The sequence below is a fragment of the Glycine max genome, chromosome 14, assembly GCF_000004515.6.
Source record: "Glycine max cultivar Williams 82 chromosome 14, Glycine_max_v4.0, whole genome shotgun sequence".
Lineage (NCBI taxonomy): Eukaryota > Viridiplantae > Streptophyta > Magnoliopsida > Fabales > Fabaceae > Glycine > Glycine max.
Genome location: NC_038250.2, coordinates 1,844,125 through 1,862,899, shown reverse-complemented (window position 1 = coordinate 1,862,899; position 18,775 = coordinate 1,844,125). Strand labels below are relative to the sequence as shown.

At 33.2% G+C, this 18,775-nt stretch overlaps 3 protein-coding genes across 4 annotated transcripts; 1 reads left to right on the top strand and 2 right to left on the bottom strand.

Moving 5' to 3' along the window:
• Nucleotides 1–44: 44 nt before the first annotated feature.
• LOC100784271 (KIN17-like protein) lies at nt 45–2,049 on the bottom strand. The gene is made up of 2 exons (XM_026125476.2): nt 1,887–2,049; nt 45–1,389 (listed from the first exon to the last, which is right to left on the bottom strand). Exon 2 carries the CDS (start codon nt 1,380–1,382, stop codon nt 186–188), a length of 1,197 nt encoding a protein of 398 aa, XP_025981261.1. The 5' UTR covers nt 1,383–1,389; nt 1,887–2,049; the 3' UTR covers nt 45–185.
• Nucleotides 2,050–3,898: 1,849 nt separating this feature from the next.
• Nucleotides 3,899–8,173, bottom strand: LOC100780500 (small nuclear ribonucleoprotein-associated protein B). 2 transcript variants are annotated; one of them, XM_003544983.5, is made up of 2 exons: nt 7,183–8,173; nt 3,899–4,240 (listed from the first exon to the last, which is right to left on the bottom strand). In XM_003544983.5, the coding sequence occupies exon 1, from the start codon at nt 8,041–8,043 to the stop codon at nt 7,198–7,200; it is 846 nt and encodes a 281-aa protein (XP_003545031.1). In that variant the 5' UTR covers nt 8,044–8,173; the 3' UTR covers nt 3,899–4,240; nt 7,183–7,197. The 2 variants fall into 2 exon arrangements, with proteins under 2 accessions (XP_003545031.1, XP_040865128.1); XM_041009194.1 differs by having other exon boundaries at nt 7,179–8,167.
• Nucleotides 8,174–12,582: 4,409 nt separating this feature from the next.
• Nucleotides 12,583–17,669, top strand: LOC100776233 (glucose-6-phosphate/phosphate translocator 1, chloroplastic). The gene is made up of 5 exons (XM_003544975.5): nt 12,583–13,334; nt 13,863–14,085; nt 14,505–14,727; nt 16,362–16,575; nt 17,344–17,669. Exons 1-5 carry the CDS (start codon nt 12,819–12,821, stop codon nt 17,353–17,355), a joined length of 1,188 nt encoding a protein of 395 aa, XP_003545023.1. The 5' UTR covers nt 12,583–12,818; the 3' UTR covers nt 17,356–17,669.
• Nucleotides 17,670–18,775: the final 1,106 nt, after the last annotated feature.

Here is an 18,775-nt window from a genome sequence, read left to right as displayed (position 1 = left end):
CTTTTTCTGCACGTTTGGGGCCTAATTATAGTCAGAAATATAAATTTCCAAGAATTGTATCCAATATAAGATAATGATATGACTTGTGCTACAAAGATGACACGCTAGAGAAAGATACATAAGAACGAATACTACAATTCATGTAATAAAACAGAACCATTGAGTTATTAATTCCATCAAACTCACTATGCTACTTTACAAATGTCCTCATATTCCACAGCTTTAAGTACTCTGCCATCATAGACTCCTTTCTCAATATGCACCTTAGCACAAAAATTATCTGTATCCACCCCCAACAGCTTAGCAATTGATCCTCGATATGCACCATTGACTATTTTTACACGCCCCCCAACTTGTGGAATCACAGTTTCAAGCTCTGCCTGATCAACTCTGAGCACATGCTTGCTTTCAAGCATTTCTATTTCCCCAACATACTTGTCAATTACCTTCCGCACAACACCCTTTTGCTTGTAGTACCCCTTCTCCGCCAAGACTTTGCTCATAACCTTGACAACAATTCCCTCATGCAACCAATAATCCTTCCGATTAATTTTTTCCTTTTTCTTCTCTTCTTCCCTCATCATTTCATCCAAAGCTGATTTTCCACCTCCACTTTCTTTCCTCTTCAAATTGTTTCTGGGATTCCTTTCATTATATTTCTCTTCCTCACCCTCATCAAACACCACCCTTGACGCCTCATGTTTTTCCTTGACCACAGGTTTAGCTAATGATGACCCAAGAGAAAATCCTATCTTGATTCCATCTTCCATATTCAGTTCCCTCAGAGGCTCAACCTGTGAAGGCTGATCAGCCTCAGAAGTAGCGGGCTGCATCATTTGCTCAGCCTTTTCAATCTGTCTCCTGATCTCCTTCTCTTGCTTTTCTTCATCTACCATATCTGCCTTGATTCTCTTATTCTTCATCCTCTCCTTGAAAAGGGTTTCTGAATCTCTATCTATATATGTAATGAACCATCCCTTGGGTGTTTCCTCAACCTTACATTTGCCAGTTCGACCCAAGTACTTAACAAACTCAGTAAGCGTAGCCCACTGAGTGGAGTTCATATGAACATGGTGTCTATCGTTTATGTATTCGTTATAAACTACAGTGGCTGCCACACGGCTGAATCGGTGACTGCGCTTCATGTGCTCCAGAAAAGTGGTCTCAAACTCTTCGGAATAGCCCTCAACTATCCGGTGTGGGTTTTGTCCAAAAATCTGCATTTGACGCTGGTGCCCTTCACTCATGCAATGACATTTAAACCCATTCTCATCTCGGCACTGCTTCTGACACATCTGGCAATACCAACGAAGCTTCTGCAATCCTTTTGCTTTGATTCGGTTGGCAATTGCTTTAGGTGTGAGAAACTCATTTTTTCCCATCACGAATCTGGATGTCACATTTCAGATCAAACAAAACGTTATCAGTAAACACACTGTTTCCTTACAGCTGAAATTACGTTATAAAGGAAAAAAGAATACAACAAAAACAGCATTAGAAAACAAGAAGCAGTGTACTTTGGAGCAAGCATCCACGTTAAATAACTAATGAATAAAGTTTTGATTAGTATACAATAAATAACTTCACTTTTTCCCTCACTACGTTAATTGAAATCCTTTAAAGTTGAAGGTCATCAATTGGCAAAGATTCCCAGAGGAACCCAATGACAAAAACAACTTTACTCTGATTCTCAACACGATGCAAATAATAAATCAATGGTTTTTCAAGCATTCTCGGTTCCAACATCTTTGGCTCAGTATCCTATTCTAGTTTGATTACATCTCAATTACTCGAAACACACTTCTATCCTTCTCGGTCTTTCAATCAAAGCATTACCAACCAATCATCTAATCAATATACAAACAACGAGGGGGGAGAGAACGGACCTGAAATTGGCGGCAACTATTCCGGTGGTGGCGTTCGCGGTGGTTCGCGGTGGTGACGGCAACTAAAATTGCAGGAACCCTAGATTTGAAGACGGAGAGAAACTAAGAAAGCGATTGGGATCGGAAAGGGTTTTGTTTTTCCGTTCACGCCGTGCTTAATTATAAACTAGCTTGGTGGAACGCCATTTATAAAATAAAATATTTTTTTTAATTACTCTTGTTGTAAAAAAAAGTTGTATTGATTAATTAACTAAATAGCATTTTAAGTAATAATGATAACTTAAAAAAAGTAATATTTATTGATTTGAAAATTATCACAAATAATATTTATTTGCAATTTAAGTCTTGCTTTTAATCCTCATAGTTTTGGTTAAAAATTTCTTAACCCAGGAATGGCCACGAATACTGCAAATTTAGGGGCGTATTTTCTGTGTGGATATCTAGTTAGAATTCAATTAACTTAAGATCTGTTTGATTTGAAAAAAAAAATGTGGTATTGGATGGGATAATTTCAGTTGTTTCGTGTTTGATTCTAAAAAATATTAGAAAACAACAAAACTTAAATGTTAAATGGAAAAAATAAATTTTTCATGATTTATTACTCGATACAAACTACTTAAAAGATCAAAATATCTATTTTATATTCTATTTTCTCTCTCTTCTAGTCCACTATCTCGCCCCACTTTGCATATGCTTCCTCTTTTGTTTTTTAATAATCGTCACCAAACTATATTTTATATATTTCATAATATATTATTTTTATAATAATAATAATAATAATATGAATCACATTAAGATAATTAATAATAAAAATTATATTTTAGTAAAATTTACATTCTTTTACAAGGAAAAAAATTGTTCACAATCGAACCATTAAGCTTTCAGTGAATAAAAAAATTGTGATCTCTTTGTTTGATCCTTCTTTTGCTTCAATAAGCCCTTTATAGTACATTTTTCTTTATCATGAAGTTGTGTTGTTTTTATTTTCTATTTAAAAACTTCAATTATATAAAATATTTGATAAAAATAAATAAATAATACTAAAATGTAAAATGAAAGTTAATAGGTAATAAGTAACTTTTAATATTTTATTAGGTTAAATTAATTTTAAAATGATCTTTTTTTAGTTTTTATACTTTGAAAGTGATATTTTTAATTTTTATAATTTATATTTTAATTACCTTTTAATTTTTACTAAAAAAAATATATAAAAATAATTAATTATAAATTATTAATTATTTTTTTATTACAAATTATCTTACAATAAATTAATTACAAATTATTTGTTAATATTTTTATAATTAATTATTATTAATAATATCACTCAAGGATTAAAATAAAATAAAATTATAAAATATAAAAACTAAAAAAGTCACTTTCAAATACTAAAAGAGAATTAAAATATAAATTATAAAAATTAAAAAAATCACTTTTAAAACTATGGAAACTAAAAAAAAATTAAAATATAAACTACGAGATTAAAAAAATCACTTTCAAACAATAAAGACAAAAAAAAATAATAAAACTATAAAGACGAAATGAATAATTTAACCACTTTATTATAAAGTAAGATATTCATCTATAAACATAAAATATGATAACTTTTAATATTTTATTAAAAGATATTCATCTCTAATATTGGAAAATATAAACACGATGCCTTTTTCAGAAATAACAATATTCAGTCATATTTATCCTATCAGTTCAGACTAAAATACTAAATAATTTATCAATAACTAAGTGAATTTGAAAAACTAATCAGTTATTTTTGCCATTATATATAAAAATCAAGAAAAAACGACCTATTCGATAATACGTGTTAAACCAAATTAATAAATTTCGTAATTAGATATATTAGAATGTCAACATCACCGATTTTTAATAATCCACCGAGTTTCTGATTAATCTTCCTAGTACATTTGCGTCTCCAAAATAAATGTAGTTATTACACACTAAGAAAAACAAAGCCCAAATAACTGCAGATAAATAAAAAATAAAATGATCCAGAAACATTAGCAAAGTCATAATTATGTAATATTAACCCAAATGATATAGGGGGGTCTTGTCCTACACTCAAATCAGAACGCTGTCTATGCAATCCGGCATTTTTCCCCTGAAAATCTACACAGCCGACTTATATGTCTAATGCTCAGGTTTTAGTAGAATAACTCCCTCCAAAACATAAAGTTGTTCTTCTAACATTACACATTCTCATCGAGACATCAGAAAAACAATCCCTAAGAAGAGAGTGATTCACGGTTGTACAAGCAACAATCAGTTCCTAAGTACAAGCTGGATATTGAATTACGTGCAAGAAGCTTGGAGTCCATATCTTCAGATTACCAGTAAGAAACCTGCCACAATAATTTGAAGTTCTCTATTACTACATGCAAGCAGAATTCAGTCAGTCTCAATCAAGAGCAACCACAATAATTTTCCAATAATCAGTGTATGTGCTAAAAGAATGCAGTCCAACAATGGCAAAGGTAAAAGATTTCACAAGTGAGACAGAATACACAGGAAATGATGGAGAAAAGCCATATAAATCCCTTGTTAAGAATCTTACATAATTCTACTATGTCAAGTTTAATATGGACTGCAAAAAATGATGTTTGTTAAGAAGCTAAATAATATTGGAGCAGTTAAAATTAAGTCATAGAATGAGACAAGGATGGGACACAAATAGAGACTGCAATGAGACAATAACCACAAAAAACAATAGGAAAATATATATTTCATAGATCAAATAGAAGACCACATATCATCACCATATATTTTAGACAATAGACCACTAACATATAAAATTCTGGGTACAGAAGCAATGTCCTCAACCATGCTAAATCTTTAGTTAAAATAAAATGAATATATAAATTGGACAGCAATTAAGATGTCAACGGTAATGGATACATTGATTCAGTGAAAAGTAATTTGAACATGATAGAAATGGTTGTCAAACTCACAAGTCAAGAAAATCAGTTGAGTTACATTGTTCTTTTAGAAGAATTTATTAGCCGTGCATAAATTCACTAGTTAATGAGGGAATCTGACAGTCCACAAGCTTGAGTCATGTAATTTCTCACCAAAAGGCAGCCTAGTGGGTAGCATTGGGTAGACATGTACAAATTCACAAGTCCAAGAGCCTGAAAATCTACTGTCCTGTGACATCTATTTTGCCTAAAACACAGCATTTTGACGAAACATACAGTTTATGGCTCATCCATTACCATGATGCAAATCAAGTAACACTGTTGCTACTGAAACTAGGATGAACACTCTTGAAAATAGGACTGATCTAGGGTGGAGATACAGAGCATATATTCAGGGCAATGGCAAAAAAAAGTCAGAACTATGAATGCTTATTATGGTGATGCTATTAAATTATTTTTGGATACTATGAATCTATGATAGGTTTTTTTATGAAGCAAACTCTTATCAGTTCGCATATCAAGTCAATGGATGTTCCAAGACTATAAAATAGACTCTTATATACGACTATAGCATGAATTTTACATAGACTCTTGAGTTTGCCAACATTAAGAATAGGCAGTTCTCTAAAGAACATAGTTGTCAATCCCAAATATCGGCTGAGAGGAAGACCCTGAAAATACTATAGCTGAACTGCGGGATGGCTGTTATTCTAACCAATTAGAATAAAAAGATTAAAACAGAACATATGAACAGAACAAAGCAAGGCAGCAAAGGTCACATTTCGCTGGAAACAGTAACAGGTTTGCATTAAATGGCCGCAGAATTCTCAGGGATGATCATAAACGATGGAGAGCAGAGGCTGCAGATGTTGGGGATGGCCAACTGTCACAACTGGCCAGAAAATGCTGAGAAATACTGGATATGTTCCCAGAAAAGGGTGGGTGTTTGGCAGCACCAAGGCCACCATGGTGGAATGGCATGGCGGTTCTTTTTTTTGCCAACCACCATGGACAACAATGTGAAGGGAAGCCCACTATGGCGGCACCATAGGGCACAATGGCATGTTTATGTAGCAGAAATTTGGATTTCAGCCATCCACCATTGATAACACTAACTGCAGAGCTATTCAATTTTTGTAAAATGCTCCAGCTGCTACACTTTGCGAGCACAGGATAGCAACACTATTAGGCACTATTGACAACTATGCTAAAGCATGCTCCTTTACAAAGGTAAAGGGAACAGAAAGAAAAACACATTTGCCTTACCACCATTTGGATCAGTTAGCATTTAATTTCCTTGGTTAGAGTTTGAAAATAGCTTATACTAGTTTGTAGGGAAGTTATATTTCCTTGATGATTTTCTAACAGGAACAACAATAAAACACCAAGAAAGCCAGCTTGGCACTTATCTGGCCTCAAATAAAGATGATGGAAAGGCTCAAAAGGGTGGGAACATATGTGTATATACACGCATACAATACACACACACACACACACACACACACACACACACACACACACACATATATATATATATATATATATATCTTCTCTTAAAACAGTATACCAAAAAGGTAAATTCAAAAATCGTTTATGGCAAACAGCATGCTATACTTTTACTCTGCAACTCGAAAGTCACAATCATGTCAAATTATCGATAGGTATCCTAATGAGTCTAGAAACTTGACTAAAAGGTATTGATGTTAAATTTTGCTTCACGCCCAAACGTAAATTTGAGTTGGTATTATTAATAGCCACCCAGCTCCAACACCCTTACAAATAAAAACAGAGAGATTTATGATAACAAAATTAGTTTTTCCTTGCAAAATGCACGATCTCATCTTATCCTAATTTACCATTTAAGTTTCCTTCTAGACATCACTATCTCTCACACAAAAAGGAAGAGTGCAAGATACACATAAAACATAGAATGTGCGTCTGGATGCTCAGTGGATGGTAAACAAATTGATTCCGCCTCTTGTCAACCATGGTTTTAGAAAAGATACAAATTTGGTCATTGTCAGACTAGAGGTAATAAAAAAATAACTTTTGAAATTTCAGTCACAAAGTCAAGGTTAATTTGAGATGTACATGGCCAAAATTGTGGCAGCACTTGTCACAAATTCCAACAATATCAAGGAATGCGATGGCAGCAGCAATTTAAAACTTTGATGTTGAAAAATTTAAACTAAATTTTACATCAAACTAGCTATTATAGTAAAATCATTCAAACATAAATAACTTCAAAATCAATTTTACAAACGCACACTCAAACACTCACACACATACACTCACTGACTCCCTCAACTCTGCAAACACACTCAAACACATAAACAGAGGATTGAACAAAACACCAAATACAAACCTACCAATCAATTCTGCCATTACTGTTGCTGTTGATTTGGAGGGTTTGGCGGAGGGGGCATGCCAGGTCGAGGAGGACCAAACACCGGAACACCGCTTCCAGGTGGCGGTGGCATGCCAGGGCGAGGTGGTGGTGGAGCCGGCATTCCGGGGCGAGGGGGAGCGGGAGGTCCTCTCACCATCTGTCCAGGAGGGGGAGGCCCCATGGGTCTCTGTCCAAACTGCGGCGGAACTTGGAACTGTGGCGGAGGGCCACCAGGTCTCTGCGGTGCAAATTGCCCAGGCGGCATTGGCGGTGGCGGACCCCTCGCCATAGGAGGAGGAGCGAATTGCCCTGGCATCTGCCCAGGAGGCCTCATCACAGGCGGTCCACCGCCGGGATAAGACACCGGCGGTGCGTTGAGCTGCGGCGGGCGCGAGATCTGCGGCTGCATCATGCCAGGGGCGGGGCCGCCCATACCGCGGACAGGGCCGGCGAGGCCTGGCTGAGCCTGGACGACGGGAGCGGGCGGGATACCTCTTCCGGCGGCTCGGCCAATACCAGGGCCGGCGAGAGCGGCGGCGCCGACTGCCTTGGAGCGGGACTCTTCCGGCGGAGGAGGGCCCTCGACGGTCATGGAGATGACCTCCTCGCCGCGGAGGAGGACGAGGCCGAGCGTGCGGCGGTCCTCGCGGTCGCCTCCTTCGGCTGGTTTCTTGCCCTTGGCCGGAGGAAGTTTGCGGAACTCCTCGCAATCGCCGAGGACGAGGTTCATGTGGCGGTCGAAGGCCATGAATTTTCCGACGAGTTGACGACCGTCCTGAATGGTGACACGCATACGGTAGTTGATGTACTGAAGCATCTTGGAACTCTTCGACATCGACATTTTGGAAAAATCGGGATTCTCTTCTGCAGCAGCTGCTTCAGTGAGAGTGTTTTAGGGTTTAAGAAAAATTGGGACCTTAGAGGAGGGAAAATATTGTTCACTCCATGTACTCGTTTAGATTAACCCACCCAACTCTCTTTCATATAGTGCAAGATCCAATTAAGTCGGGCCAAGGCCCAGAGCCCAAAAGTGGTTTTTTTTTTAAAATAATTCCTCTAATATATTTTTCAGTTTCCCAAACATGCTTTTTATCTTCATTATTTATGAATGTGCTATTAGTTGGAGAGCAATGCTTTAACTTATTCTTGTTTTGTCTACCAAAAAAGTGAAGTATATGTCTTTAACAAAAGGAATTAAAGAAGGTACCTTATTTGATCTTTAATTTGGATATAAAATCGTAACTAAAAGTGTTATTTTATTTTAATATAGTCTAATCTGGAACTCCAAATTAGCTGAGTATTAAATAAAAAATCTTAAATATCTTCTTGTAAAAAAAAAGGAATTATAAGATTTTATTCATGATTTGGATTTGAATATGTACATACATATTTTTTATTGAGATATTCATAGTGCATTGACTTTAGCTAAAGATCCAACCGATGATGCTGAGTGAATTCATCATCTGAGATGAGTGTATGTAATTTGTTTTCCATAAAGAAATAGCCACATCAGTCAATCCGATTGATATGTTGACTAAGACTTTGTCTACCATCAAAAGCTCAAGCATATATTGGATTCGGTAAATGATTGTATAATTAAGACCCTTAGGGTTAGTTGAGAGGATAATATTCTTGGTTAGTAATGATTTGATATGTTTGTATATAACATAAGACTATTTATATGTTCTTTGTGCAAAATTATATAATTTCATATTTTGTCTCCCTTTGAGTGTAGGTTATGTTGATTGAACAAACATAAAATCCTTACTATTTTTTCTCTCCATCTACTCATTTATTGTTGTTTATGAATTAGATTATTCAAGTTCCATATGAGTTTAGTATATTTACAATTACAATCAACTTAACTCATCAAAATGAAGGTAATGACAAAATGAATGATTTGCAATCACCATAAGAAAACCATAAGGTGGTGTTTGGTTTGAATGTTTTTTATTTCAATTTTTAAAGAAAACAGTAAATAAGAGTAAAAATATGTTTACTTTAAATTTATAATATTTTTGAAAATATATACAAAACTGAAAATAATAAATCATTTTTTCAATTTTTATGAATAAGTGAAAATGCGGTTACGCCTTAGAGTTTTTTTTTTCTTGATGCATGTTTTATAAATCTTAAAATTTAAAAATAAAAAATATTTTTTAAAAATAAAATAAATCTTCTAATCAAACACCACCTAATTTAACATCTATTTTTTATCGACACTACTCCACGAAAGCTAATGATAGATGAAATTATAGGGTCCAATTCACCACTACAACCACCGATCTCGTAAAAATAAAGTTAATGACAAAATAAATTTCATTTCTATTTTTTTAAAAATTACACTTTACATTTCTAAGTTTTTAATTTTAGTTTCTTATTGTATTGACACCATAAAATAAAATGGGTGGTACAATAAGTTAATCATATCATGTCGGTTAAGTACTCCAACATCATAGTCACCATATGAAATTTTGTCAACCATTTCAAACTATTTCTACAATGTTATGGAATATATATTGTATAATATTACTAATTAATTTAATTTTATACATTTAAAAAGTAATATAGTCATTAATTTTGGTGTATAAACATTCTTTATATTAAAAACTTATTTTATGAATAATACTTGATTGTAAGAACTAAGTTGTTGTCTATCATTTTAAATTTTGAAAATAGATAAAGAGATATTTTTTTTTGGAGAAGATAGATCACAGATAGTAAAATCTATCTACAATATCTATATAAAAGTAAAAAGTTTAATTCTATTAGGAGATGTCACATATGAATTTCATATTCATTCCTTCCAAAATTATTTTTAAATCACATTATTCATTAAAATAAATATTATTTTATTATGTAAATAGATTATATTTTATTATTCATTCTAATTGTATTAGGGCATTATTTAATTATTATTCTATTTCTGTAAATAACTATCTTATCATAAATACCTAAAATATTTAATTGATTAGTAAAAAATATATAATTTGATTGGATGATTCAAATATTAACAAATTTATCATTGCCTAAAATGTTATATAATTGAGTGATTACTTCTAATATTAATATTATTTCAATTTTAAATATATAAAATAAATTATTATTATTATTATTATTGTTATTATTAATTCACTGTAACTTAATTACCAATAAATAAATTATGTTTTCCTACGTACTCTAATTCATATAATATATTATAATTCAATTTTATTAATAAATAAAAATATTTATTATACTGTCCTACATAATCTCATATATATAATCGATTAGTAAAAAACTATATAATTGGTTGATTAATTTAATTATCAAATAATTATTATTAGAATTATTAATTAATATGTTATATATAATCTATGTTAATTATAATTGATTATTGATTGTGATTATGTTAATTATAAATGTACCAATCTATGTTAATTATAAAAAAATTGATTAATTGATTAATAGATTGGTAATATAAAATTATTATTTTTAATTAAATATAAAAAATGATGGCTTGAAATTTATAATAATATAAAAGTTATACGGTAGTATTTAGAGAAAAAGATATTTTTTAAATTTGAACTTTTAAAATAAAATATACATATTTAGTTACAACTTGTTAAATATTCTGTTGATATTAAATGGATATTTTTTTATCATTATTTTAAATGCATATTAAGACTGAACAAAAATTCATGCTATGCCTTTTTATTTAACTTCACTATCTTATTATATTTCATCCTATTTTTGCTCGTTTTTGTTAAGATAATCTTGTATAAATATTTTATGTTATTTGATACTTTGAGAGAAAAAAAATAGGAGAATTAATTTTAAATATAATGATAATATGAAATATATAAAGAAAGACTTAATTATTATTTTACTCTCTTAATTTTGGAGTCCAATTTTTTTAGTTTTTTTTTTTTTTTAAAAAATTAGTCTTTCAATTTTGAAAACGGTTATTCTTAATCCTTTTCATGATTGTATGTGAGATGGAGAATAATAAATTAATAATTTGTGACAATTTTAAAATGTAAACTTTAGTAATTTGAAATTAAAAATCAAATTATGGAATCTAAAGATCACCACAAATTATCGATCTAATATTCTCACTTTGGCGAGTGTTGGGTAATCAACCTTCCACAAACAAAATTATCCATCTCACAAAGGATGGTGAGAATATAACAAAAATTACACTACAGGAAAAATAATAATAAACACAAAAATTTAATGTGGTACAATACTTTTTACTTATATTCACGGAACAATCTAACTATAAAAAAATGATTATAAGATTATAACTCACCTCAAATAGTGCATGTCTAGATATCCGATTACCTCATTCAATGGTTATAAGAAATGATAACACTGTCACATAAAGATACTTTTATCTCAACAAATGACTTGTTTTAGAATCTCTCTTCTCACACACTTTATTCATGTGTTGTGTTTATCCACTAATTATCTTCTCTATTTATAGTGGAGATGACCACCAATTATGAGCTTTCTTGAAAGTTAAAACAAAAACAATTTTCAATGCATCCATTCAACTAAGGTTCATCTAGTAAAATACAATATTTCACTTTATATTTAAGTTACCTAAACCTTAGTGATAAAATTTGTAAGAGAATTATTAAATTACATGAATAACGAAATTAAGGTCATGAAAATATTGAGTTGAGATATAATCAATGTAAGGAAAAACATAATTAGTCTTAACATATAAGACAAATATTAATTTAATTTAGAAAACAAAGGAAAAAAATGCATAAAGAAGAAATATGTTTGATATTTTTTTATTCCAAATAGGAGAAATATATGACACATATCTTAAAAAATATTAAATAGTGATGAGAAAAAAGGAAATATGATAACTAATAGAACAAAAAGTCTAACAATCTTTCTTAAGGATTTAAGTGAGATTATTTTATAGATATTTTATACTAAAAAAATATAATTCATCAAAATACTTTTTAAAAAATAATTCATCAAAATTTATGTATTTTTTTTATAATTTATAAAAAATTCTAACTAAATACCACCAAATTTTATTATTCTTCTTAAAAATCTTTTAAGTCTTACTTAAATAAAAAAAACTTATTTATATTATTTAAAAATTTTAATTTAATACCACCGACCTTTTTTTATATAAAAAAAAATCTTTTAAAATTATTTAAAATCTTAATCCAATGTAACCTCCATCTCACCATTTCCCAAATCAGATTCCCAGTCATCGATCCTTAAAAAGTTTACCATATCTTTTCTATTTTTATGCTTGATCTTTTCTAAATTAAGATAACAACCTAGTAAATTTTTCGGATTCTGCAGCAGTAACTTCGATTTGCACTAAACTAAACATCTGAGGATCTCAGAGGGGCATCACATTCACATTGAGCCGAATCATCACAACGACATTCTTAAATCACATAAAAAAAAATAGTGCTCAGTCCGTGAGAGTTTGTATCACGGCTCTGACACTGACACATTCGCACGGGATCCCTACTTTCTTCTCTTGTTTTTGTATTCTCCCATCAATTATTTAACAACCCATTAAGGTTCTCGTCAGAAAGTTTAGATTTTATCGTTAGTTTTTAAATATTTTTTTCATCGTTTCATCAGTGGTCACACAGCATGATTTGCACCGTGAAACAACCCGTCATATCGATCAGAGGTTCTGATCTTTTCCTGCGTAAAAAGTGTTCACCTTCAACCCCAGTTCAGTCATGTTCCCTTGTTTCACCTTCTTCAAAGGAAAAAAACTCTCTAAGATCATTGGTGTCAGTGCAAAAGCCACTGCACCTTTCTCGTGTTGGTTTTGGAGATTTCGTTGGGTCTCTGGTGAGGCGTGAGCGTGCTGATTTCGTGACATGTGAAGCTTATGAGGCTGATAGATCAAAGGTTGGAGGGGCTGGGGCTCCATCAGAGGCTGCTAAGAAGGTGAAGATTGGGATATACTTTGCAACATGGTGGGCACTGAATGTGGTGTTCAACATTTATAACAAGAAGGTGCTGAATGCATTCCCATACCCTTGGCTTACCTCAACTCTCTCCCTTGCATGTGGCTCTCTCATAATGTTGTTCTGTTGGGCCACCAAGATAGTTGAGCCTCCTAAGACTGATCTTCAGTTCTGGAAGAATTTGTTCCCTGTAAGTGACTCACTTTTGTTTGTTTTCTCAGGATAAATTTGATAGGAGAAAATGAAAGTATGCTTTTTTGTTTGTTCATTTGTTATAATTTACGTGTACTTGTTCTGGGGAAAACATTTTTTTAAGAACTATTTTGTCCCATGTCTTGATATATATATGTGTGTGGTTTGACTTCAGAGAAGCTTGACGATTTCATGAAAAAGAGAGAAGAGAAAATTTAATTCATTTAAACTATGTTGATGAATTGGGAGGAGGTTTACAAGAGAGATTTTTTTTTTTTTAACGATGGAAATTTAAGTTTTGGAAAGGTTTTTGAAAATTGTTTGTGACTGTGATTTTGGCCGCAATGTCAAGGCTTTTGGGGCCTTTGTGGCTGCAATTCGCCGCAATATCAAGGATCCTGATGAAACCTAGACCGTGTCTGTGACCGCAATTCAATTAAGAACTTGAATCGTTTTGGCTTTTCAATTTGTTTATTAACATCTTGATATGGATTGTGACCTTAGTGTTTGCTGTTTTTCACCGCAGGTTGCTGTTCTACATACAATAGGACATGTAGCGGCAACTGTTAGCATGTCAAAAGTTGCCGTATCATTCACCCATATCATTAAGAGTGCTGAGCCTGCTTTCAGTGTAATGGTTTCCAGACTACTGGGCGAGGATTTCCCGGTGCCAGTCTACCTGTCTTTGATTCCAATTATCGGTGGATGTGCTCTTGCAGCTGTGACTGAGCTCAATTTCAATATGATTGGTAAAGAAGTTGCCTTTCTAATGAAAAAATGATTTGTTACCCAATTCTGCTCTATTTTGTATTTTGTTGTTGAGCATAGTATAAAAGTTGGTTATGAGAAGATAATCTAACTTGAACTAAAAAATTTGACCTGAGAGAAGATAATTTGATGGCAAGTTATTGATTAAGGCAATGTTACAATCTCCTTCCCCTTCCTCCACAAGCAAAGTGATTATTACTGGAATTCTATTTATACATTTATTTAATTATTATGTGTTCATGCTTGTGTTGAGCATCCAACGGAATGGATGATTTACTTTTATATAAGATTCTTGGGTGTTTATGCCATTAGCAGAGGTTATGTTTCATCTTTTCTGCATAGGAGTTCTTCACACCCTCTCCTGATTTTGATTTCATTACTATTTTATTATATTTTTCAGGTTTTATGGGGGCTATGATATCGAATTTGGCATTCGTACTCCGTAATATCTATTCGAAAAAGGGCATGAAGGGAAAGGATATTAGTGGAATGAATTACTATGGTTGTTTATCTATGTTGTCCCTTGTAATTCTCACACCATTTGCGATTGCTGTGGAGGGACCACAGATGTGGGCAGCTGGATGGCAAACAGCACTCTCTCAAATTGGACCCCAAATTATATGGTAATTACAAATTGTCTACTCTATCTGATGTTATCCATGCTATGTTTCTGTAAAGGTGACATGAAATTGTGATAAATTCATAATATTTTTTTTCCGACAAGTATTGTCCACGTCTTTTGTCCTTTTCAGAAATTCAAATTTATTGGATGTTGGAAGGGTCAACCCTTAGTCCCTACCTTCTTACCTTAATTCTGGATGTCCTCACGGAACAAATCCAAGAGATAGCGTCGAGATGCATGCTATTTGCAGATGACATAGTCCTCCTTGGAGAGTCGAGGGAGGAGTTGAATGAGAGGTTGGAAACTTGAAAACGAGTTCTAGAAACACATGGTTTTCGCCTAAGCAGAAGCAAATAGGAGTATATGGAATGTAAGTTCAACAAAAGTAGGAGGGTATCTAACTCAGAGGTGAAAATAGGAGACCATATTATCCCTCAAGTCACAGGTTTAAATATCTTGGGTCTGTAATATAGGATGATGGAGAAATTGAAGGGGATGTGAATCATCACATTCAAGCAGGATGGATGAAATGGAGAAAAACATCGGGGGTGTTATGTGATGCAAAGGTACCGATCAAGCTAAAGGGAAAATTTTATCGGACTGCGGTAAGACCGGCGATTTTGTACGGAACAGAATGTTGGGCGGTCAAGAGCCAACATGAGACTAAAGTAGGTGTAGCGGAGATGAGGATGTTGCGGTGGATGTGTGGTAAGACTCGACAGGATAAAATTAGAAACAGAGCTATTAGAGAGAGAGTTGGAGTAGCGCCTATTGTAGAGAAGATGGTGGAAAATAGACTTAGGTGGTTTGGGCATGTAGAGAGAAGACCGGTAGACTCTGTAGTGAGGAGAGTAGACCAGATGGAGAGAAGACAAACAATTCGAGGCAGAGGAAGACCCAAAAAGACTATAAGAGAGGTTATCAAGAAGGATCTCGAACTTAATGATTTGGATAGAAGTATGGTACTTGATAGAACATTATGGCGGAAGTTGATCCATGTAGCCAACCCCACCTAGTAGGATAAGGCGTTGTTGTTGTTGTACACTATTTCAGAGCAGGAGAAGATAAAGGTGGAGGTGGTTTGGATTGTTTATGGAGTTGCTATGTAGTTATTAGAAAATAGAGCAAATCTTTTTCCGTATAACTAGACATAGATGATCAACATTAAAAGCTACTTAAAAGTATCATGATTTTTGTTTTTAATCTTAATTGTTCTTGGTTATTTTGAGAAATGCAAACATTCCATTATAAACATTTGATTTTAAATTTTCAGTTCAAATTGTTTATTTAATTATAAATCTCACGTGATTTTTTCCTTTTTAATCAAAGATCGTGTGAGATTGGAAATTAAATATGCAATTAAGAGTTAATTTCAGTCTAATATTGTAATCCAATGTTTTCATTTCTCACAATAATTAAGAGTTCTCACCTTCACATACACATATGCTGCTGACTGTGAAGCTGGTGTGAAACCTGATTTATGGGTTTGGATTTTCAAACAGGAAATTGACCTGAGTTCTTTTGTTTTTGATTTTGAGTTATCTAATATTCTTGTCCTTTCACGTGTGGTTATGAAAATCTTCTGCATTTCTTTGTCTTATGATTAAACATATGGCTGCTACTTGTGCGCAACAGGTGGGTGGCAGCTCAGAGCATATTTTATCATCTTTACAATCAAGTGTCATACATGTCTCTGGATGAGATCTCTCCCTTAACATTTAGCATTGGAAACACCATGAAACGTATATCTGTTATAGTTTCTTCAATCATTATCTTCCACACACCAGTTCAGCCTATTAATGCTCTAGGAGCTGCTATTGCCATCTTCGGAACCTTCTTGTATTCACAGGTATTATCTAGATGGGAACTTTCTATAGTGATATTTTATTGTTAACTATTGCACCCCTTGGCCAAATCATGCACTAAATGAACCATATACATGCTCATACTCTTACCTCTTATTGGTTGGAGCCTTGGAGGATCCTTTTCAAAGGTTGTATTAGATTGGTTTTGGAAGCTAACTTCAGGGGTGACATAGATTGTGTTGTTAGACATTGGGTGATTAGGTGGAGGAACCTACACTGTCTACTACTACTGTGCAAACTGTCTTGGGATTATACTTCAAAAGATGTTCGGTGGAACAATTTGATTTTGTAAGTACACAAGAAGGAAAAATTTGAGATTTATAGTCATAGGTTAGAATTGAGTGATGGAGCTATTCTAAATTAGGTGATCTGATTTTTATTTAGTAGCTTCACTTTGAATTGCCACCTATGACCTAACTGCTATTGGTTTGAACCCAACATACTTTTTATTCCTTTTCTAAATCTATTTTAACACGAATTAGCATATCAAAGCTTCAAAAGTTGACTGCACCAATCCATTTGTTCACACCTTAGCAATGAGGCTCCTGATGGGTGGGCACATGTTTTTTTTTAGTATCTTTTTAAATATAGTTTGCTGTGGAGGGCCTTGAAATATCAAGAAAAAGATTGGTGGTAAGAAAGTAAGAAACAGAGTACTGACTATGCGGATTGCTTATAATGTGGTTTTCTTTTGAAAACAACAATTTTAGTTGCAGGTATACACAATCTCTCATTCTACTCATTTTTTGCAGGCAAATCAGTAGGGTTGAGGAGTTGAGAATTATCCCCGAACTTCTTTACATGTGGTCATACAAGGTCACCGATAAGGAAGTTAGTTTTGGAATGTAGTAGCTGGATTATGGTAAAGACTGGATGATCCGGCTGTCTGCCTAATTGTACATGATAATTAATAATGATGACATTGCTGTGGAACATTCTTATGTAGAGATTGTTAGCTTTTTGCCCCCCTCTATTTCTGAATTATCATTAAGTTTGAGGAATAAACGTCTGTATTTGTTTGGTCTGAGGATAATTTCTCTAGACATGGCATATTATAATAAGGTTTTCTTAATGATAATCAAAGTATGGTGATCTGTTTATAATGCTCGTTATGATTCTCATTAATGCTTGCTAACACTAGTGAAGATGCTGGCTGGAGCTTTAATTTATATTTTTTGGTCATTCTTGCTTTAAATTAGCCTTTGATTAGCAGATGGAGGCGCAGTTAACTGCTCCTATCGTGTACGTGTGCTCTGTGATTATACTTCTGTCATTTTTTTTATGACAAATGTTATTTGTTAATTCGTTAATTTTTGCTAGTGGAAGAATTTGAACTTACACCCTCTTCTTTCCTTTTTTTTTCAACCAACAAATCAACCTTATAATTCCTACTTCTGTCCTACTTAATTCATGCACGTGTCAATCTCTCTCCAGGCCATCTAATAATAATTGTACTTCGGTCAATTTTTTAACAATAAACGAAGAAACATAATTTAATGTATTTATAATATTTTTAATAGCTTGAAGATTGCTCACCTCACCTCACACCATCAGACAATTTATGAGAATCATTACTTTGGGGTGGGTGATTCTTGTAAGTAGCTTTGGTTTTTGCTGTGTCTCAAATTGAGCTAACATAGACTCAGTGAAAGTTATATCACGAGCTTATGAAATTTTGAGTGAGAAATATGCCACTGACAAATAGATTAGTAACATGAGACTAAGCTACAATATGGGTCGTGATCAGAATTTGGGGCCAAAATGGTAGATTTTGTATAGTACTAGTAGGTGAAGTAATGCGAAGAGCATACTAACAGAAACACTTTTAGTCTAGCTCACAATAGAAGTGAAGTATATCAGTTTTTTTGTGTTGATACGAAGTATCTATTTCATCTTCAAGTGACTATCTTGTTTTAGCCAACATGGGAGCTATTGTGTTGACATGAATGCTGATTAGAAATGATATAATAGAAATACTTGCATGGTTTTTATCCTTTTTTCACTTTTTTGGTAATGTCTGTTGTAGTTGTGGATGATATTTGTAGAGGCTATTAAAAGCCCAAAGCTATTTTTATGGATAAGGTTTTAGAAAGTAGAAGCCAGACGTAAACTAGTTTACTACTAATTTTGCAACATAAAATGGATCATTACTTAATAAAAAAGAGCTATTTTATCATTTTTCTC

Coding starts and splice junctions, on each gene's coding strand:
- LOC100780500 (XM_003544983.5), bottom strand. CDS start 8,043: ATGTCGATGTCGAAGAGTTCCAAGATGCTTCAGTACATCAACTACCGT.
- LOC100784271 (XM_026125476.2), bottom strand. CDS start 1,382: ATGGGAAAAAATGAGTTTCTCACACCTAAAGCAATTGCCAACCGAATC.
- LOC100776233 (XM_003544975.5), top strand. CDS start 12,819: ATGATTTGCACCGTGAAACAACCCGTCATATCGATCAGAGGTTCTGAT. Junction 14,086..14,504: donor GCTCAATTTCAATATGATTG/GTAAAGAAGTTG, acceptor TATATTTTTCAG/GTTTTATGGGGGCTATGATA. Junction 14,728..16,361: donor ATTGGACCCCAAATTATATG/GTAATTACAAAT, acceptor TGTGCGCAACAG/GTGGGTGGCAGCTCAGAGCA.